General features: G+C 45.1%; 1 protein-coding gene and 1 pseudogene across 1 annotated transcript in view; one reads left to right on the top strand and one right to left on the bottom strand.

The window, feature by feature from the left end:
• LOC126213052 (probable cationic amino acid transporter) overlaps positions 1 to 22,732 on the bottom strand; it is a 717,466-nt gene that overhangs the window by 101,460 nt on the left and 593,274 nt on the right. The window contains exon 8 of the mRNA XM_049940623.1: positions 1,739 to 1,863. Coding sequence (XP_049796580.1) covers positions 1,739 to 1,863 — 125 coding nt within the window. The remainder of the gene's footprint in view (positions 1 to 1,738; positions 1,864 to 22,732) is intronic.
• Positions 15,058 to 15,175, top strand: LOC126214037 (5S ribosomal RNA; annotated as a pseudogene).

The following is a 22,732-nucleotide window of genomic DNA, read 5'->3' as shown; positions in this document are numbered from 1 at the left end:
TGAAAGTAAATTCACGGTTCAATAGTGTTTTGGCTCATCGGTGAATCTGAACATACAGGCATTATGACCCTAGTAATTGATTACTAACCCTTCATACTCTAGTCGATATCGGCCAGTAACAAGTAGCATTAGCGAGTATTTCCTCTGTACTTGATTAGATTAGATTAATACTTGTTCCATAGATCATGAATATGACATTTCGTAATGATGTGGAACGTGTCAGGTTAATAAAAGATGTCTGTACAAGATATTACGTTACACAAAATATTGCATGACACTAATGTTTCAGTTTTTTTCCCTTAATTTATATCTAAAAATTCAGCCAATGAATAGAAGGAGTTGTCATCTAGAAATTCTTTTAATTTATTTTTAAATGTTAGTTGGCTATCTGTCAGGCTTTTGATGCTGTTTGGTAGGTGACCAAAGACTTTTGTGGCAGCATAATTTACCCCTTTCTATGCCAAAGTCAGATTTAACCCTGCTTAGTGAAGATCATCCTTTCTCCTGGTGTTATAGCTATGCACACTGATATTATTTTTGAACTGGGTTGGATTATTAACAACAAATTTCATAAGTGAATATATATACTGTGAGGTTACTGTGAGGATCCCTAGATCCTTAAATAGATGTCTGCAAGATGACCGTGGGTGGGCTCCAGCAGTTATTCTGATTACACGTTTTTGAGCAATGAATACTTTTATACTCAACGATGAATTACCCCAGAATATGATGCCATACGAAAGCAGTGAATGAAAGTAGTCATAGTAAGCTAATTTACTGAGATTCTTATCGCCAAAATTTGCAATAACCCTAATAGCATTCGTAGCTGAACTCAGACGTTTCAGCAGACCATCAATGTGTTGCTTCCAGTTTAACCTCTCATCAATGGACACACCTAAGAATTTTGAAAATTCTACCTTAGCTACAGGTTTCTGTTCAAAGTCTATATTTATTACTGGAGTTGTGCCATTTACTGTACGGAACTGTATATATTGTGTTTTATCAAAATTTAAAGAGAGTCCGTTTGCTGAGAACCACTTAATAATTATGTGAAAAACATCATTTACAATTACATCACTTAGTTCTTGGTTTTTGGATGTTGTTACTATACTTGTATCATCAGCAAAAAAACTAACTTTGCATCTTCATCAATGTGGAATGGTAAGTCATTAATGTATATCAAGAACAGTAAAGGATCTAAGATTGAACCCTGTGGGACCCCGTACTTGATAGCCCCCCAATTTGAGGAATCAGCTGTTGTTTTAACATTACATGAACCACTTATATCAACTTTCTGCATTTTTCCAGTTAAGTATGAATTAAACCATCTGTGCACTGCCCCCCTCAAACCATAATGATTTAGCTTATCTAAAAGAATTCCATGATTTACACAGCCAAAGGCCTTTGAGAGATCACAAAAATACCAAAGGGTGATGTCCGGTTATTCAGAGCATTTAATATTTGATCAGTGAAAGCGTATAAAGCATTTTCTGTTGCAAAGCCTTTCTGAAAACCAAACTGACATTTTGTTAGTACTTTATTTTTACAAATATGGGAGGCTACTCTTGAATACATTAAAGTTTCGGAAGACGAGTCTTTGCTAGAGCCGAGTGAGGGCAGTCACTGATGTAAAACAGCGACAGTCAGGAATTACAGGAACCAGTATTACATCGATAATAGATACCGGCCTTATCGATTTGTTAAGGTTTGAAGCACTGCAGGCAGGGTCAGTACTCACCGATGGACATCATCTCGACCAGCACCTCAAGCTGGATGAGCAGGGCTGCCAACGCAGCAGCTACCCCAGAGCTGAAGGTTGCTATGGCTGGGGTTCCCGTGGCCTGCCACACGCGAGACAGTGTCCTGTAAACAACCACAACACACATTAATTTACAAAACAATTTTCGTCGTTAATTAAGGGTCTGCGTATGGCATAGATCCAGCTCTGGACGTCCGCTGAGTGGCCTTTTAACACGAATCACGTTTTATGCTTTGCCGGATAGATGACTGCTGGCGTGTAAAGCAGAAAACGTCTGTAAGCAAAGAACGAATGAGTGTTATCGTGTGGGGAATGTTTTCAAAAATGGTTCAAATGGCTCTGAGCACTATGCGGCTAAACTTCTGAGGTCATCGGTCCCCTAGAACTTAGAACTACTTAAACCTAACTTACCTAAGGACACCACACACATCCATGCCCGAGGCAGCATTCGAACCTGCGACCGTAGTGGTCGCGCGGTTCCAGACTGTAGCGCCTAGAACCGCTCGGCCACCCCGGCCGGTGGGAATGTTTTCGTAGCATTCCGTGGGTGATCTCGTCATTCTCGAAAACACAATGTATCAACACAAGTATGCATCTATCCCCGGAGATCGTGTCTGCATCTACATGGATACTCTGCAAATCACGTTCAAGTGCCTGGCAGAGGGTTCATCGAACCACCTTCACAATTCTGTATTATTCCAATCTCGTATAGCACGCGGAAAGAACGAACACCTATATCTCTGATTTCCCTTATTTTATTGTGGTGATTGTTCCTCCTTATGTAGGTCGGAGTCAACAAAATATTTTCGCATTCGGAGGAGAAAATTGGTGATTGGAAGATTCCGTCGCAACGACAAACCCCTTTCTTTTAATGATTTCCAGCCCAAATCCTGTATCATTTCTGTGACACTCTCTCCCCTATTTCACAGTGATACAAAACGTGCTGCCCTTCTTTGAACTTTTTCGATGTACTCCGTCAGTCCTATCTGGTAACGATCCCACACCATGCAACAGTATTCTAAAAGAGGACAGACAAACGAAGTGTAGGCAGTCTCCTTAGTAGGACTGTCACATTTTCTAAGTGTCCTGCCAATAAAACGCAGCCTTTGGTTAGCCTTCCCCACAACGTTTTCTATGTTTTCCTTCCAATTTAAGTTGTTCGTAATCGTAATATCCAGATATTTAGTCGAATTTACGGTCTTTATATTAGACTGATTTATCGTGTAACCGAAGTTTAACGACTTCCTTTTAGCACTCACGTGGGTGACCTCACACTTTTCGTTATTTAGGGTCAACTGCCAATTTTCGCACCATTCAGATATCTTTTCTAAAGCGTTTTGCAGTTTGTTTTGATCATCTGATGACATTATTAGTCGATAAACGACAGCGTCATCTGCAAACAACCGAAGACGGCTGCTCAGATTGTCTCCCAAATCGTTTATATAAATAAGGAACAGCAAAGGGCCTATAAAACTACCTTGGGGAACACCAGAAATCACTTCTGTTTTACTTGATGACTTTCCGTCAATTACTACGATCTGTGACCTCTCTGACAGGAAACCACACATCCAGTCACATAACTGAGACGATATTCCACAAGCACGCAATTTCACTACGAGCCGCTTGTGTGATACAGTGTCAAAAGCCTTCCGGAAATACAGAATCGATCTGAAATCCCTTGTCAATAGTATTGAACACTTCATATCAAAAAAGAGCTCGTTGTGTTTCACAGGAACGATGTTTTCAAAACCCATGTTGACTGTGTATCAATAGACAGTTTTCTTCTAGGTGATTCATAATGTTCGAACACAATATATGTCCTAAAATCCTGCTGCATATCGGCGTTAACAATATGGGGCTGTAATTTAGTGGATTACTCCTACTACCTTTCTTGAATATTGGTGTGACCTGTGCAACTCTCCAGTCTTTGGGTACGGATCTTTTGTCGAGCGAGCGGTTGTATATGATCGTTAAGTATGGAGCTAATGCACCAGCATACTCCGAAAGGAACCTAATTGGTATACAGTCTGGATCAGAAGACTTGTTTTTATTAAGTGATTTAAGTTGCTTCACTACTCCGAGGATATTTACTTCTACGTTTCTCATGTTGGCAGCTGTTTTTGATTGGTATTGTGGAATATTTACTTCGTCTTCTTTGGTGAAGGAATTTCGGAAGTCTGTGTTTAGTAACTCTGCTTTGGCAGCACTGTCTTCGATAGTATCTCCATTGCTATCGCGCAGAGAAGGCACTGATTGTTTCTTGCCGCTAATATACACTCCTGGAAATAGAAAAAAGAACACATTGACACCGGTGTGTCAGACCCACCATACTTGCTCCGGACACTGCGAGAGGGCTGTACAAGCAATGATCAGACGCACGGCACAGCGGACACACCAGGAACCGCGGTGTTGGCCGTCGAATGGCGCTAGCTGCGCAGCATTTGTGCACCGCCGCCGTCAGTGTCAGCCAGTTTGCCGTGGCATACGGAGCTCCATCGCAGTCTTTAACACTGGTAGCATGCCGCGACAGCGTGGACGTGAACCGTATGTGCAGTTGACGGACTTTGAGCGAGGGCGTATAGTGGGCATGCGGGAGGCCGGGTGGACGTACCGCCGAATTGCTCAACACGTGGGGCGTGAGGTCTCCACAGTACATCGATGTTGTCGCCAGTGGTCGGCGGAAGGTGCACGTGCCCGTCGACCTGGGACCGGACCGCAGCGACGCACGGATGCACGCCAAGACCGTAGGATCCTACGCAGTGCCGTAGGGGACCGCACCGCCACTTCCCAGCAAATTAGGGACACTGTTGCTCCTGGGGTATCGGCGAGGACCATTCGCAACCGTCTCCACGAAGCTGGGCTACGGTCCCGCACACCGTTAGGCCGTCTTCCGCTCACGCCCCAACATCGTGCAGCCCGCCTCCAGTGGTGTCGCGACAGGCGTGAATGGAGGGACGAATGGAGACGTGTCGTCTTCAGCGATGAGAGTCGCTTCTGCCTTGGTGCCAATGATGGTCGTATGCGTGTTTGGCGCCGTGCAGGTGAGCGCCACAATCAGGACTGCATACGACCGAGGCACACAGGGCCAACACCCGGCATCATGGTGTGGGGAGCGATCTCCTACACTGGCCGTACACCACTGGTGATCGTCGAGGGGACACTGAATAGTGCACGGTACATCCAAACCGTCATCGAACCCATCGTTCTACCATTCCTAGACCGGCAAGGGAACTTGCTGTTCCAACAGGACAATGCACGTCCGCATGTATCCCGTGCCACCCGACGTGCTCTAGAAGGTGTAAGTCAACTACCCTGGCCAGCAAGATCTCCGGATCTGTCCCCCATTGAGCATGTTTGGGACTGGATGAAGCGTCGCCTCACGCGGTCTGCACGTCCAGCACGAACGCTGGTCCAACTGAGGCGCCAGGTGGAAATGGCATGGCAAGCCGTTCCACAGGACTACATCCAGCATCTCTACGATCGTCTGCATGGGAGAATAGCAGCCTGCATTGCTGCGAAAGGTGGATATACACTGTACTAGTGCCGACATTGTGCATGCTCTGTTGCCTGTATGTGCCTGTGGTTCTGTCAGTGTGATCATGTGATGTATCTGACCCCAGGAATGTGTCAATAAAGTTTCCCCTTCCTGGGACAATGAATTCACGGTGTTCTTATTTCAATTTCCAGGAGTGTAGTTCACATACGACCAGAATCTCTTTGGGTTTTCTGCCAGCTTTCGGGGCAAAGTTTCGTTATGGAAACTGTTATAGGCATCTCGCATTGAAATCCGCGTTAAACTTTGAGCTTCTGTAAAAGATCGCCAATCTTGTGGATTTTGCGTCTCTTTAAACTTGGCAAGTTTGTTTCGTTGTTTCTGCAACACTGTTGTAACCCGTTTTGTGTACCAAGGACGATCAGCTCCGTCGTTTGTTAATTTATTTGGTATAAATCTCTCAATTGCTGCCGATACTATTTCTTTGAATTTAAGCCACATCTGGTCTATACTTGTATTATTAATTTGGAATGAATAGAGATTGTCTCTTAGGAAGCCGTCAACTGTATTTTTATGTGCTTTTTTGAATAGGTATGTTTCTCGCTTATTTTCAGAAGATTTGGGGATTATAATATTCAGTCTCGCTACGACAACTCTGTGTTCACTAATCCCTGAATCGGTTTTGATGTTCGTTATTAACTCAGGATTATTTGTTGGTAAGAGGTCAAGTGTGTTTTCACGACCGCTTACTATTCGCGTGGGCTCATGAACTAACTGCTCGAAATAATTTTCAAAGAATGCATTTAGCACAATTTCGGATGATATTTTATGTGTACCTCCGGAATTAAACATGTATTTTCGACAACATATTGAGAGTAAATTGAAGTCACCACCAACTATGAGTCGGGCACGTGTTTGAAATCAAACTCAAGTTTTCTTTGAACCTTTCAGCAACTGTATCATCTGAATTAGGAGGTCGGTGAAAGGATCCAATTATTAATTTAATCAGGTTGCCAACAATGACCTCTGCCCATACTAACTCACAGGAAGTGTTGTTGTTGTTGTGGTCTTGAGTCCAGAGACTGGTTTGATGCAGCTCGCCATGCTACTCTATCCTGTGCAAGCTTCTTCATCTCCCAGTACCTACTGCAACCTACATCCTTCTGAATCTGCTTAGTGTATTCATCTCTCGGTCTCCCTCTACGATTTTTACCCTCCACGCTGCCCTCCAATACTAAATTGGTGATCCCCTGAAGTCTCAGAACATGTCCTACCAACCGATCCCTTCTTCTAGTCAAGATGTGCCACAAACTTCTCCCCAATTCTATTCGATACCTCCTCATTAGTTATATGATCTACCCCTCTAATCTTCAGCATTCTTCTGTAGCACCATATTTCGAAAGCTTCTATTCTCTTCTTGTCCAAACTAGTTATCGTCCATGTTTCACTTCCATACAAGGCTACACTCCATACAAATTCATTCAGAAAAGACTCCCTGACACTTAAATCTATACTCGATGTTAACAAATTTTTCATCTCCAGAAACGCTTTCCTTGCCATTGCCAGTCTACATTTTATATCCTCTCTACTTCGACCATCATCAGTTATTTTGCTCCCCAAATAGCAAAACTCCTTTACTACTGTAAGTGTCTCATTTCCTAATCTAATTCCTTCAGCATCGCCCGACTTAATTCGACTACATTCCATTATCCTCGTTTTGCTTTTGTTGATGTTCATCTTATATCCTCCTTTCAAGACACTGTCCATTCCGTTCAACTGCTCTTCTATGTCCTTTACTGAAGTACCTACTTCAATTTCGCTACAAGATAAACTACTTCTTGCATGCGGTTAGTTCTTCTTCGGCATGGTGGCAATCACCAGCAACACAATGGAATGTGTCTGCAGTCTGGAGCCGAGCGATCGCTACGGTCGCAGGTTCGAATCCTGCCTTGGTCATGGATATGTGTGATGTCCTTAGGTCAGTTAGGTTTAATTAGTTCTAAGTTCTAGGTGACTGATGACCTCAGAAGTTAAGTCGCATAGTGCTCAGAGCCATTTGAACCTTTTTTCTGAATGTGTCTGCGTGTGTGGTTCAAACAACTCCAGGATGAGTTTGCCATCCTCCCTTGACCACCAGACTCCCCAGATTTAAACACATCCGAGTATCTGTGGGAATACCTCAGCAGGGCTGTTCGCGGCATAGACCCTCAAACGAGAAACGTAGGGGAACTTGCCACGACACTGGAGTCGCCATGAATCCACATCCTCTGAGAACCTTCCAGAACCCCATTGCCCCTCTTCCTGCACGTCCTGCAGCGGTCCGCTACTGCAAAAGTGGTTATTCAGGCTTTTTACTGGTGGTCACGTAAACGACACTGGACATATGTACACTCATCAAACAAGTCCCCCCTGCTCTCCATACACACAGACGCATTAAAAAAAGTTAAGCATTAATTCCAATTCCAAAGAAAGTAGGCGATGACAGATGTGAAAATTACCAAACTATTAATTTAATAAGCCACGGCTCCAAAATACTAACATGAATTCTTTACAGACGAATGGAAAAACTGGTAGAAGCCGACATCGGGGAAGATCAGTTTGGATTCCGTAGAAATGTTGGAACACGTGAGGCAATACTGACCCTACGGCTTATCTTAGAAAATAGATTAAGGAAAGGCAAACCTATGTTTCTAGCATTTGTAGACTTAGACAATGTTGACTGGATACTCACTTTCAAATTCTGAAGGTGGCAGGGGTAAAATACAGGGAGCGAAAGGCTATTTACAATTTGTATAGAAACCAGATGGCAGTTATAAGAGTTGAGGGGCATGAAAGGGAAGCAGTGGTCGGGAAGGGAGTGAGACGGGGTTGTAGCCTCTCCCCGATGTTACTCAATCTGTATATTGAGCAAGTAGTAAAGGAAACAAAAGAAAAATTCGGAGTAGGAATTAAAATCCATGGAGGAGAAATAAAACCTTTGAGGTTCGCCGTTGACATTGTAATTCTGTCAGAGACAGCAAAGGACTTGGAAGAGCAGTTGAACGGAATGGGTAGTGTCTTGAAAGGAGGAAATAAGATGAACATCAACAAAAGCAAAACGAGGATAATGGAATGTATTCGAAATAAATCGTGTGATGCTGACGGAATTAGATTAGGAAATGGGACACTTGAAGTAGTAAATGAGTTTTGTTACTTGGGGAGCAAAATAACTGATGATGGTCGAAATAGAGAGGATATACAATGTAGACTGGCAATGGCAAGGAAAGCGTTTCTGAAGAAGAGAAATTTGTTAACATCGAGTATAGAGATAAGTGTCAGGAAGTCTTTTCAGAAAGTATTTGTATGGAGTGTAGCCATGTGTGGAAGTGAAACATGGACGGTAAATAGTTTAGACAAGTAGAGAATAGAAGCTTTCGAAATGTGGTGCTACAGAAGAATACTGAAGATTAGATGGGTAGATCACATAACTAATGAGGTGTTGAATAGGATTGGGGAGAAGTTTGTGGCACAAGTTGACTAGAAGAACGGATCGATTAGTAGGACATGTTGTGAGGCATCAAGGGATCACCAATTTAGTATTGGAAGGAAGCGTGGAGGGTAAAAATCGTAGAGGGAGACCAAGAGATGAATACACTAAGCATATTCAGAATGATGTAGGCTGCAGTAGGTACTGCGAGATGAAGAAGCTTGCACAGTATAGAGTAGCATGGAGAGCTGTATCAAACCAGTCTCTAGATTGAAGACCACAACAGCAACAAGTATATAATTGGCTCTTCTATCTTTAAATGACAGAGATGTCTTCTATTGAATTTTTTGATAACAGAGAATATTACGCTAAAGAAAACTACAGTGCATTCTCCTTGAACCGGTTATGAAATGACAGAGAACCATTATTTCAAAAAACAAAAAATTTACAAGTCCCACAAACTGAAAAACATGAAATGCTGTGTTCAGTGCACTGTTGAGTAACGTGTAGGTCCTCCACAAATCCTGAGGCACTCTTGAATGTGATGTGGCATGGTCAGTACCAACTCTGGCCTCAAGAGACATATTGTCCTAGTGTTCAATGCGAGCATTCCTGAGAGCTCCAATCGTTATTGGAAGATGCCGATGACTAGACATCGCTCTTCTGGTGCATGCCCTATGCACTTCATATCCAGTGAGCATGCTGCCCAGCCTGTTCTTCAGATATCATGTCTTGTCAAACACCGACACACAATGTGAGCACGATGAGGTTGGATGTTATCATCCTGCAGAGTGAACCCTTCCCCTACAGTCTCTGCAAAACCACTGACTATGGGTTGGACAATTGTATTCGTACACTCCAGCAGTCATGTTACCTTCAATTGCAAAGAATGTGTAGCACTGAAAATGCAGGATGCATGGCACCTGCTACCGATATATATAGACACTACTGGCCATTAAAACTTCTACACCAAGAAGAAATGCAGATGATAAACGGGTATTCATTGGACAAATATATTGTACTAGAACTGGCACGTGATTACATTTTCACGCAATTTGGGTGCATAGATCTTGAGAAATCAGTACCCAGAACAACCACCTCTGGCCGTAATAACGGCTTTGATTCGCCTCGGCATTGACTCAAACAGAGCTCGGATGGCGTGTACAGGTACAACTGACCATGCAGCTTCAACACGATACCACAGTTCATTAAGAGTACTGACTGGCGTATTGTGACGAGCCAGTTGCTCGGCCACCATTGACCAGACGTTTTCAATTGCTGAGAGATCTGGGGAATGTGCTGGCCAGGGCAGCATTCGAACAATTTCTGTATCCAGAAAGGCCCGTACAGGACCTGCAACATGCGGTCGTGCATTATCCTGCTGAAATGTAGGGTGTCGCAGGGATCGAATGAAGGGTAGAGCCACGGGTCGTAACACATCTGAGATGTAACGTCCACTGTTCAAAGTGTCGTCAATGCGAACAAGAGGTGACCGAGACGTGTAACGAATGGCACCACATACCATCACGCCGGGTGATACGGCAGTATGGCGATGACGAATGCACGCTTCCAATGTGCGTTCACCGCGATGTCGCCAAACACGGATGCGACCATCGTGATGCTGTAAAGAGAACCTGGATTCATCCGAAAAAATGACGTTTTGCCATTCGTGCACCCAGGTTCGTCGTCGAGTACACCATCGCAGGCGTTCCAGTCTGTGATGCAGCGTCAAGGTTAACCGCAGCCACGGTCTCCGAGCTGATAGCCCTTGCTGCTGCAAACGTCGTCGAACTGTTCGTGCAGATGGTTGTTGTCTTGCAAACGTCCCCACCTGTTGGCTCAGGGATCAGACGTGGCTGCACGATCCGTTACAGCTGTGCGGATAAGATGCCTGTCATCTCGACTGCTAGTGATACGAGGCCGTTGGGATCCAGCACGGCGTTCCGTATTACCCTCCTGAACCCATCGATTCCATATTCTGCTAACAGTCACTGGATCTCGACCGACGCGAGCAGCAATGTCGCGATACGATAAACCGCAATCGCGATAGGCTACAATCCGACCTTTGTCAAAGTCGGAAACGTGGTGGTACGCATTTCTCCTCCTTACACGAGGCATCACAACAACGTTTCACCAGGCAACGCCGGTCAACTGCTGTTTGTGTATGAGAAATCGGTAGGAAACTTTCCTCACGTCAGCTCGTTGTAGGTGTCGGCACCGGCGCCAACCTTGTGTGACTGCTCTGAAAAGCTAATAATTTGCATATAACAGCATCTCATTTCTGTCGGTTAAATTTTGCGTCTTTAGCACGTCATCTTCGTGGTGTAGCAGTTTTAATGGCCAGTAGTGTACATTTGCCGACGTAACATATTTGACTGATGAAGATTGCAAGATCAGAGGTTAATGTAGGCACGAGATAAACCATTACGGATGTGAAATGCTGGTGTACTACTAAATGGTGTAACCCCCAGAATGTTGACTTGAAGCATGGAGGTGTTGGATGTCAGTTTGTGCAATAGAGTTTCATGCCTGTTCAACTTGGTCAGTGAATATAGCGGCGGTTAATGCTGTTTGCGAATGATGCTGGATTTGTCATCTGATGATGTTCCATATGTGTTCGAGTGGAGATAGTTCTGGTGATCAAGCAGCCCTAGGCAACACGTCGACATTCTGTAAAGTTACAACAGCGATATGTGGATGAGGATTATCCTGTTGGAAAACACGCCCTGCTGTGCTGTTCACGAGTGGGAGCACAACAGGTCGAATCGCCAGATTGACATACAAATTTGCAGTCGGAGCGCAAGGGATTACCACGAGAGGGATAGAAAAAACAATGAAAATCGCTCAAAAGAGGAAAGGCCGCTGCACCTGATGGGATCTCAGTTCGGTTTTACACAGAGTACGCGAAGGAACTTGCCCCCATTCTTGCAGCGGTGTACCGTAGGTCTCTAGAAGAGCGTAGCGTTCCAAAGGATTGGAAAAGGGCACAGGTTATCCCCCTTTTTTTAAGAAGGAACGTCGAACAGATGTGCAGAACTATAGACGTATATCTCTAAAGTCGATCAGTTGTTCAATTTTGGAACACTTATTATGTTCGAGTTTAATGACTTTTCTGGAGACTAGAAATCTACTCTGTAGGAATCAGCATGGGTTTCGAAAAATGCGGTCGTGTGAAACCCAGCTCGCGCTATTCGTGCAGGAGACTCAGAGGGCCATAGACACGGGTTCCCAGGTAGATGCCGTGTTTCTTGACTTCCGCAAGGCGTTCGATACAGTTCCCCACAGTCGTTTTAATGAACAAAGTAAGAGCATATGGACTATCAGACCAATTGTGCGATTGGATTGAAGAGTTCCTAGATAACAGAACGCAGCATGTCATTGTCAATGGAGAGAAGTCTTCTGAAGTAAGAGTGGTTTCACGTGTACCGGTGGGGAGTGTCGTAGGACCGTTGCTATTCACAATATATGTAAATGACCTTGTGGATAACATCGGAAGTTCACTGAGGCCCTTTGCAGATGATGCTGTAGTATATCGAGAGGTTGTAACAATGGAAAATAGTACTGAAATGCAGGAGGATCTGCAACGAATAGACGCACGGTGCAGGGAATGGCAATTGAATCTCAATGTAGAGAAGTGTAACGTGCTGCCAATACATAGAAAGAAAGATCCCATATCATTTAGCTACAATATAGCAGGTCAGCGACTGGAAGCAGTTAAGTCCATAAATTATCTGGCAGTAGGCATTAGAAGTGATTTAAAATGGAATCATCATCATCGTCATCATCATCATTTAAGACTGATTATGCCTTTCATCGTTCAGTCTGGAGCATAGCCCCCCTCACGAAATTCCTCCATGATCCCCTATTCAGTGCTAACATTGGTGCCTCTTCTGATGTTAAACCTATTACTTCAAAATCATTCTTTCGTCAGATTCAGATTCATTGGGAGAATCCTAAGGAAATGTGGCCCGAAAACAAAGGAAGTAGATTACAGCACACTTGTTCGCCCGCTGCTTGAATACTGCTCAGCAGTGTGGGATCCGTACCAGATAGGGTTGATAGAAGAGATAAAGATCTAACGGAGAGTAGCGCGCTCCGTTACAGGATCATTTGGTAATCGCGAAAGCGTTACGGAGATGATAGATAAACTCCAGTGGCAGACTCTACAAGAGAGACGCTCAGTAGCTCGGTACGGGCTTTTGTTGAAGTTTCGAGAACATACCTTCACCGAGGAGTCAAGCAATATATTGTTCCCTCCTATGTATATCTCGCGAAGAGTCCCCGGACTCGCAGACGTTTCAGTGGACGTTCGCGCACCGGAGATCGTCGCCATCGTTTTAGTGTGTGTGCCCTCGTGTTTGTGCCTCAATGTTCTTCGCCGCCCACGTTCCATCGTACACGTGTCGTCTCCATCATCAGTGTCCATGTGCAGTGCCAACAGTTTCTTTAGGTGTCTTCGCGTGTAAACGGCTACGTGTCATTTGTTTCTGTGTCTACTGCTTTTTGTCCCCCATTTTGTTCTGTATACTCTGTGCCTCCATTGTATTTTCTTTGTAACACTTGTGGCTGAAGAGCAGCGTAGTGTGCTGCTGCCAGCCCACCTCTATGTAAGGTGTTAAATAACAATAAAGAAAAAAAAATGTCTTCGTCAGTCCTCGTTCGGCTCACCTGAAGATGGCTGGCAGTTGTCCAGCCGAAATATCGTGCAATGAAGTTTACGACGACCGGCTGCAAGCCCGATATATTTTTGAACAGATGGGGTACACTATTTCCGTCCCAGGTGGTACGGGGTGGCGACAGGAAGGACATCCGGCCACCTTCAAAAACTAACAATGCCAGAATCCATGGTAACAAACCAGACCTGGCAATAGCTGGTGTGGGATCCGGATACAACAAGGAACACACACGACTTCTTTGTGTTGCGATTTTTTTTTCCGTCAGTGTATATCTATTTTGATGTTCTCTTCCACCCATATTAATTCGAGCGAATAGTGTCGGAAAGTGCCAACGGCCTTGCCACAGTGGTAACACCGTTTTCCGTCAGATCACGGAAGTTAAGCGCTCTCGGGCTGGGCTCGCACTCGGATGGGTGACCATCCGGTCTGCCGAGCGTTGTTGGCAAGCGGGGTGTACTCAGCCCTTGTGAGGCGAACTGAGGAGCTACTCGAATGAGAAGTAGTGGCTCCGGTCAGCAAAACTGACAACGGCTGGGAGAGCGGTGTGCTGACCACGTGCCCCTCCATATCCGCATCCAGTGACGCCTGTGGGCTGAGGATGACACGGCGGCCGGTCGGTACCGTTGGGCCTTCATGGCCTGTTCAGCAGAATGCACGGTACAGGGCGTCTGGCTCGGAGCTGTCCTTTACGTACCCCCATTTGCAACAGTTCGCTGTGTCACTGTGGTCCCAAGTGTGGTTCAAATTGCTGCTGCAGATGCAATACAATGCGCCAGAGACACATGCATCTCTGCAGTACTACATGGCCACGCTGAGCCTTGCCTTCTTGCGAGTGTATATTCTCGTGACCACCACTCCCAGCAATCAGGTACAGTGGTTACATTCCTGCCAAGACTCTTTGTAGTATAACAGAAGAACCATCCAGTTTCTCGTAGCCCTATCAGACGACCTTGTTCGAAGTCTTTCGTGCCTTAAAGGCATTCTCGACTAACATCAACTCTCAACCGCCATTCTCAATGCTAACTACGCTGACGACGGTTACTGCGTGTCTTTGAGACAAACCTGATTTGCATCCCCACAGTGCCAATACTAACGCCATTCTGATGCGACTGGCGCGAAAATTTGAATAGGTATCATATTTCAGATGTAGAAACACGCATAGCCAGCCAGGTTAGCGGTGAGCGCTAATGCGCTGCTTCCTGGACTCAGGTAGGCGCGCCGGCCCCGGATCGAATCCGCCCGGCAGATTAACAATGGAGGACCGGTGAGCCAGCCAGCCTGGATGTGGATTTTAGGCGGTTTTCCACATCCCACTAGGTGAATACCGGCCTGGCTCCCACGTCCCGCCTTAGCTACCCAACTCGCAGACTTTTTCACAGTTCACACTAGACGCTGACAGCTGGGGGTACACTATTACCGTCCCGGGGAGTATGGGGCGGTGACAGCAAAGACATCTGGCCACTCTCTGAAACTAACATTGCCACAGCAACAACACAGATCCAGTAATAGCTGGAACGGGATCCGGATACAACAAATAGAAACACACATAACTTTCGTTTCTGTCACACGACTTCTTTACGTTGAGATTTTTTTTCCGTCAGTGTATATCTGTTTTGATCCCCTCTTCCACCCATATAAATTCGAATGAATAATGTCGGAAAGTGCCAACGGCCTTGCCACAGTGGTAACACCAGTTCCTGTCAGATCACCAAAGTTAAGCACTGTCGGGCTCGGCCAGCACTCGGATGGGTGACCATCTGGTATGTCCAGCGCTGTTGGCAAGTCGGGTGCACTCAGCCCTTGTGAGGCAAACTGAGGAGCTACTTGAAACTTCCTGGCAGATTAAAACTATATGCCGGACCGGTACTCGAACTCGAGACCTTTGCCTTTGGCGGGCAAGTGCTCTACCGACTGAGCTACCCGACTCACGCTCCGTCCACACAACTTTACTTCTGCCAGTACCTCGTCTCTTACCTTCCGAACTTAACAGAAGCTCTCGTGCGAACCTTGCAGAACTAGCACTCCTGGAAGAAAGGATATTGCGGAGACATGGCTTAGCCACAGCCTGGGGCATGTTTCTAGAATGAGATTTTCACTCTGCAGCGGAGTGTGCGCTGATATGAAACTTCCTGGTAGATTAAAACTGTGTGCCGGACCGGGACTAGCCAGGCTGTGGCTAAGCCATGTCTCCGCAATATCCTTTCTTCCAGGAGTGCTAGTTCTGCAAGGGTCACAGGAGAGCTTCTGTAAAGTTTGGAATGTAGGAGACGAGGTACAGGCAGAAGTAAAGCTGTGAGGACGGGGCGTGAGTCGTGCTTGGGTAGCTCAGTCAGTAGAGCACTTGCCCGCAAAAGGCAAAGGTCCCGAGTTCGAGTCTAGGTCCGGCACACAGTTTTAATCTGCCAGGAAGTTTCATATCAGCGCACACTCTGCTGCAGAGTGAATATCTCATTCTGAGGAGCTACTTGATTGAGAAGTAGCGGCTCCGGTCTCGGAAATTGACCTACAGTCGGGAGAGCGGTGTGCTGACTACATGCCCCTCCATATCCGCATCGAGTGACGTCTGTGGACTGAGGATGACGCGGCGGCCGGTCGGTACCGTTGGGTCTTCATGGCCTGTTCTGACGGAGTTTTGTTTAGTTTTAGTTTCGGAAAACCGAGTACGTGTTGTGAAAAGGTCCTAGAGCATTGCCTTGTGGCATGCCCGAGGTTTTTGCATATGAGGAAAGTTATAGCTGGTTGAGCACAGTGTTGCTGGGCACATAGGGAATGAGAGGGTGGCAGCGCGAGCTGGAAGGTGTGTACGGCGCTCTGTCCCTGTGGCAGCCGTCCTTTATGCGGGGGTGGGTGTCGTGCGGGCGGGCAGTAAGCCAAACAGCGTGCACCGCTGGCTGGGTCGTGGCGTGTCGCGGAGCCAGATAGCGCCGAATTATGGCCTCCCCAAGGCCGGTCTCCGTCCAGCAGTACACAGCTCTGGCCCACCAGCAGTAACTCACACGACCCAAGTCGCCCACGCCAGCTGTCAAACCACGTGTGTGCTGCGGGGTCGTTCATTCACAAAGTGCCCCCCCCCCCCCCCCCTTCACATGCTAATGTTCCTATAGTTCAATTCTTTTATCTTGGCGGTTCGCGCACGCCCGCCATAGAGTAAATATCTCTGGAGTGAGTATTCACATGCGCAAAACAGATTTTGTGTTGTCAACATACATTGCCGGCCTGGTCACGTGTTCTCGGGACGTCGTGTGTTTGTCCGTATAGCGCCCTGTATATTTAGAATGTCTCTACATCCCTAGTACAGACGGATTCTTTTCGTACGTGTCTTGGATTATTTATATATGTTGCGCAGACATTTTAATAGTATCCATTTGATACCGGGAATAAACCAGCCACGTAACTTTTAAGGGCAAGTGATATTACATCCTGCTTCTTTAGATAGGTGTCACAGTTCAGATGTACATTTTTGCAGTGATAGTCTTGCAAAACGACTTGACAGTACGCTAGTACTTTTGCAAGTGTCCGGAAAACACCGAATTTGCCGCATATCAGCGATTATATCCCTGATAATTCGTCCTTTTTTTCTGCTATTTCTGCGTATTTATTTTCTCGTTTTTGCGACCTAAAGCACAATTTTTCTTACTGGTGACACAATAAAGTATTTATTTAACGCATTTTACGTACTTGCTCCCAGTATATTAAATAAATAATAGACTGAGTAATCTATAAACATAATCGTCAAGTCACTGAAGTGCTGAAACAACTAGCCATTCCCTTTCCTGTTCCACGCCGGCCGCAGTGGCCGAGCGGTTTCAACGAACAATATAGAACAAAATGAGATTTTTGCCGGCACGGTAGCTCAGCGTGTTCGGTCAGAGGGTTAGCTGCCCTCCGTAATAAAGAAACTGAGTGAATGGATCAATAACGAACTTCAATGGGCGTCAGGAGACGTCCGCCACGAACAATTGCAACGAACTATAACGAACAAAATGAGATTAAAAAAAAAAGCGGTTAAAGGCGCTTCAGTCTTGAACCGCACGACTGCTACGGTCGCAGGTTCGAATCCTGCCTCGGGCATGGATGTGTGTGATGTCCTTAGGTTAGTTAGGTTTAAGTAGTTCTAAGTTCTAGGGGACTTATGACCACAGCAGTTGAGCCCCATAGTGCTCAGAGCCATTTGAACCATTTTTCCTGTTCCACTAGCAAATTTACGAGAGGAAACGATTGTAAGCTTTTGTACGAGCCGTAACATCTATTATATAGTCATAAAATCGTAGAAAAATAGGTCTACAGAATCAAGCCTTAATTATAATCCGTCTCGAAATTTTTAAACATATACAGTGTCTCTTACTAAAATGATAACTATAATTAGAGCTACATGTTATGTACCCGTGAAAAGTTACTATCCCTCCTTTCACATATTTTTCTTTGCATCCGTAGCAACAACAGTAATTCACCATCGCTATTACACTATCAACAAACGGCGAAACACAACAAAAACTCTGATATTATAAACTTCAAACTCTGCAGAAAGCACACACGCACAGCGAAGTTCCGAAAACACGTGACAATCCTGGTTTAATGTTGACAACATGCGCAGAACGCAATGCTCACTCCAGAAATATTTACTCTATCATGCCCAGACGCGGGAGATTGCTGCGTTGCCAGTTGCATGCGCCATAGCATAGTATAATTCGCAAACTTACGTTTAGGGGGGAGCGCGCAGTTCATTAAGTAAAGCCACCACGGCCGCATTAAGCCTTTCGCTGCTACAGAGACGTGCTCCCCGCATTTTGTCATCACTGCACTGCTCGCCTGTGCAGACACACGGTGTTTCGACTGCTTTGACACACTTTATCATTCGATTTCACAAAAACTATTTGGCCCAAAAATTTGATTTTTACACATCTTCTTGACTGATACCTTCCCCCCATAATTTTGTTTCGATGTTCAACGCAGTTATTGTGCAGCATTAGATGTAGTAAACCATTGCACGAAATTTTGAAGAGTTTGCAGAGATAAAAAGTCCACGGCGTATACTTTCCGTATGGTCGATTTTAGTTGCCACTAGAAATTTAAAAAAAAATACTTTCAAACGAATAAAATTCATGAAGTAAGACACTTTGATATTGTTTTTAAATAAACAAAATACTAAGCACTGAACAAGGTTTGAACTCAGAACCTTTCACTCAGCAGCCAATCCAATCACTTTAACCATTACGCTAACGCAGCTCATCTTTCAATAGACCTCACAGAGGACTTTAAAATATCACGCAAAATACCGTCAAACATTATTGGCATGACTATGAATTACGTTTCGTCGAAGTACAATAGGAAATAAACAATTACGGCTGTTATTTATTGCGAAAAAGTGGTTAGTGAGAATGATACAAACACCTTTCCTTGCTATCGCCTGAATTAGGAGTCTTATTGCTTGTTTGGTTTAATTAATTAATAGAATATGAAGCAATTGGTATAAAGAATGCTTTTTCCAAACTTTCTTTTATAGAAAGTCTGCTATCAAGACATTGCTTTTGTTCAATCACTTTATTTATGACTGAACGTTTCTAAAACTGAAGACACTCGTCCGTGCTCTGCACTGCAGTCGAGCTCTGGCAACGTCGTTCTCTGTTCATTGGCTGACTGTGTTTTGTGACGTCAGATGCGCAGAACGAACCTAAACTCGGCCGCCATCATAAATGACGCACACTTTAGCAGCTACACAGACTCTGGTAGCTCAGGGGCCCTTCGAAAAAGATAAAAGGTTCTACATCTACATCTACATTTATACTCCGCAAGCTACCCAACGGTGTGTGGCGGAGAGCACTTTATGTGCCACTGTCATTACCTCCCTTTCCTGTTCCAATCGCGTAGGGTTCGCGGGAAGAACAACTGCCAGAAAGCCTCCATGCGCGATCGAAGATCGAATCTCTCTAATTCTAAAAAAAAAAAAAAAAAAAAAAAAAAAAAAAAAAAAAATAGGTCTGAGCACTATGGGACTTAACATCTATGGTATCAGTCCCCTAGAACTTAGAACTACTTAAACCTAACTAACCTAGACATCACACAACACCCAGTCATCACTCTAATTTTACATTCGCGATCTCCTCAGGAGGTAGCAATATATTCAATACCTCATCCAGAAACGCACCCTCTCGAAACGTGGATAGCAAGCTACACCGCGATGCAGAGCGCCTCTCTTGCAGAGTCTGCCGTCTGCCACTCGAGTTTGGTAAACATCTCCGTAACGCTATCACGATTACCAAATAACCCTGTGACGAAATGCGCCGCTCTTCTTTGGATCTTCTCTATCTCCTCTGTCAACCCGACCTGGTACGGATCCCACACTGATACTCGAGTATAGGTTGAACGAGTGTTTTGTAAGCCACCTGGAGGTTAGGGCTTAATGTCTCTTCGTCTGCCAGGTTATTGGTTCACCCTCACAATACCTACACACTTTTCCATAACGTGAATTATCAAAAGAAGGGGGAGGGTGCTTTATCACTTTCACTCCTGATGTATCATATACACTGAAGCGCCAAAGAAAATGGTGTAGGCATGCATGGATATGTACACAGGCAGAATACGCTGGTGCGGTCGGGAACGCCTATATAAGGCAACATGGGTTGTAAGAGGCGTGCGATATGCAAGGTATAAGAGAATCTCTGACCAGAGAGCAGTGTTGACTGAGTACGAACTGTGTAGCTGTAGCAGTTAGTTGTTGCTAGTCGCTAGTCTGTGCTTGTCTGCAGTCTGCTCTGGTCGGGAATCCGGAGCCTGAGTATTATTGTATAAGGTAAAAAGCAGCCTCGCGCATATCTAGTAATGTATCTGAAGTGTCATCCAAATGTTTTAAAAAAATGTCCTAATAATAATTCTTATAATATAAAGTAATTTTTTTTACAAGCATTCATTTCAATTTAAAGAATTCACTAATTTCTCCAATCCATGATCACTCCGATTGTTGCAAAAGGAAAATCAGTTTGCTTCCTTTCATAAATCAAAAATGTATAGGCCAGCATTGCACAGACCTGTGCCGATAAATTTTTCGGTAAGAGCAGATATATTCGCCGTTTTTATTGAGGTAAGAATTTTTGCTTTTTTTATTCAGAATGATCTTACAGGGCCACGACGCAGCACTGCTGTCGTCCAAAAATTTACCAGGTTACTGAATTTATTTTTTTTATTATTACGAGGCTTAGGAATTTTTCTGTTTCGAGCTTACATTAATTGAGAAAAGAATTTTGTGGGTACATTAAATGTGAACGCATTTCTGTACGGAGATTATAAATGGGACCGAGCGAGGTGGCGCAGTGGTTAGCACACTGGACTCGCATTCGGGAGGACGACGGTTCAATCCCGCGTCCGGCCATCCTGATTTAGGTTTTCCGTGATTTCCCTAAATCGCTCCAGGTAAATGCCGGGATGGTTCCTCTGAAAGGGCACGGCCGACTTCCTTCCCCGTCCTTCCCTGATCCGACGAGACCGATGACCTCGCAGTTTGGTCTCTTCCCTCAAACCCAACAACAACAACAACAGTTATAAATGGGAACCAATTTTGTTCTGAGGTTACACTAAATTAGAATCACATTCATTATTCATATTTAATTTATTTAATAATTTCGTGTGGGGAGGTTACAGGGTCTGGCGCAGCTGTCAGATCGGTTACTGCTTCTACAATAGCAGGTTATCAAGATTTAAATGAGTTTGAACCTGGTGTTGTAGTCGGCGCTCAAGCGATGGGATACAGCATCTCCGACAAGTGGAGATTTTCCCGTACTACCATTTCACGACTGTACCGTCAATATCAGGAATCCGGTAAAACATCAAATCTCCGACATCACTGCGGCCGGAAAAAGATCCTGCAAGAATGGGACCAACTACAACTGAAGAGAATGGTTCGACGTGACAGAAGTGCAACCCTTCCGCAAATTGCTGCAGATTTAAATGCTGTACCATCAACAAGTGTCAGCGTGCAAACCATATAACGAAACATCATCGACTTGGGCTATCGAAGCCGTAGGCCCAATCGTGTACCCTTAATGAGTGCACGACACATTGAACTGTTGACGAATAGCAACATGTTGCCTGGTCGGAAGAGTCCCGCTTCAAATTGAATCGAGCGGATGGACTTGTACGGCTATAGAGACAATCTCATGAATCCATGGATCCTGCATGTCAGCAGGGGACTGTTCAAGCTGGTGAAGGTTCCATAATGGTGTGCTGCGTGTGCAGTTTGGGTGGTGGTGGTGGTGGTGGTTAGTGTTTAACGTCCCGTCGACAACGAGGTCATTAGAGACGGAGCGCAAGCTCGGGTTAGGGAAGGATTGGGAAGGGAATCGGCCGTGCCCTTTCAAAGGAACCATCCCGGCATTTGCCTGAAACGATGTAGGGAAATCACGGAAAACCTAAATCAGGATGGCCGGAGACGGGATTGAACCGTCGTCCTCCCGAATGCGAGTCCAGTGTGCTAACCACTGCGCCACCTCGCTCGGTGTGCAGTTTGAGTGCTATAGGAACCCTGATACGTCTAGATACTACTCTGACGGCTGACACGTACGTAAGCATCTTATCTGATCACTTGCCTCAATTCATGTCCATTGTACATCCCGACGGACTTCGGCAATTCCAACAGGACAACGCGACATCCCACACGTCCAGAATTGCTACAGAGTGGCTCCAATAACACTCTTCTGAGTTTAAACATTTCCGCTGGCCACCAAACTCCCCAGGAATGATCACTATTGAACATATATGGGATGCCTTGCAACGTGCTGTTCAGAAGAGATCTCCACCCCCTCGTACTCTTACGGATTAATGGACAGCCGTGCAGGGTTCATGGTGTCAGTTCCCTCCAGCACTACTTCAGACATTAGTCGAGTTCGTCCCACGTCGTATTGCGACACTTCTGCATCCTCACAGGGGCCCTATACAATATTAGGCAGGTGGACCAGTTTCTTTGGCTCTTCAGTATAAGATACCTCCAAGTTTTATTTTTTCAGCCGTTTAACGCAGATCCACTATTCCTGCCCTGTAGTATCGTGTACAGCAGACATCATGCTTGAGATAGCTCACCTCTTCGTCCTTCTGCCGAGTACGATGAGTTGAAGGCACCGACTGGCAATTTCTGATTCCGCAACTGCGCAGCATGTCTTGCCAAAGTACGGGTAAAGACACATCTTTTTCTAATTATATGTGTTTTCACATGCCTTACTGTCGTATTACAACTATAGAGGTATCCCTCACTTAATAGCGAACTATAGCTTAACGTTATAACGAATTTATAAGCTTCAAACTTTTGGGTATCACATATGACCCCTAGGAGACTTCGTGTACGTCAGCTG

Source organism: Schistocerca nitens, chromosome 11 (assembly GCF_023898315.1).
Source record: "Schistocerca nitens isolate TAMUIC-IGC-003100 chromosome 11, iqSchNite1.1, whole genome shotgun sequence".
NCBI classification, from domain to species: domain Eukaryota; kingdom Metazoa; phylum Arthropoda; class Insecta; order Orthoptera; family Acrididae; genus Schistocerca; species Schistocerca nitens.
This window is presented reverse-complemented; position numbering and strand designations above follow the sequence as displayed.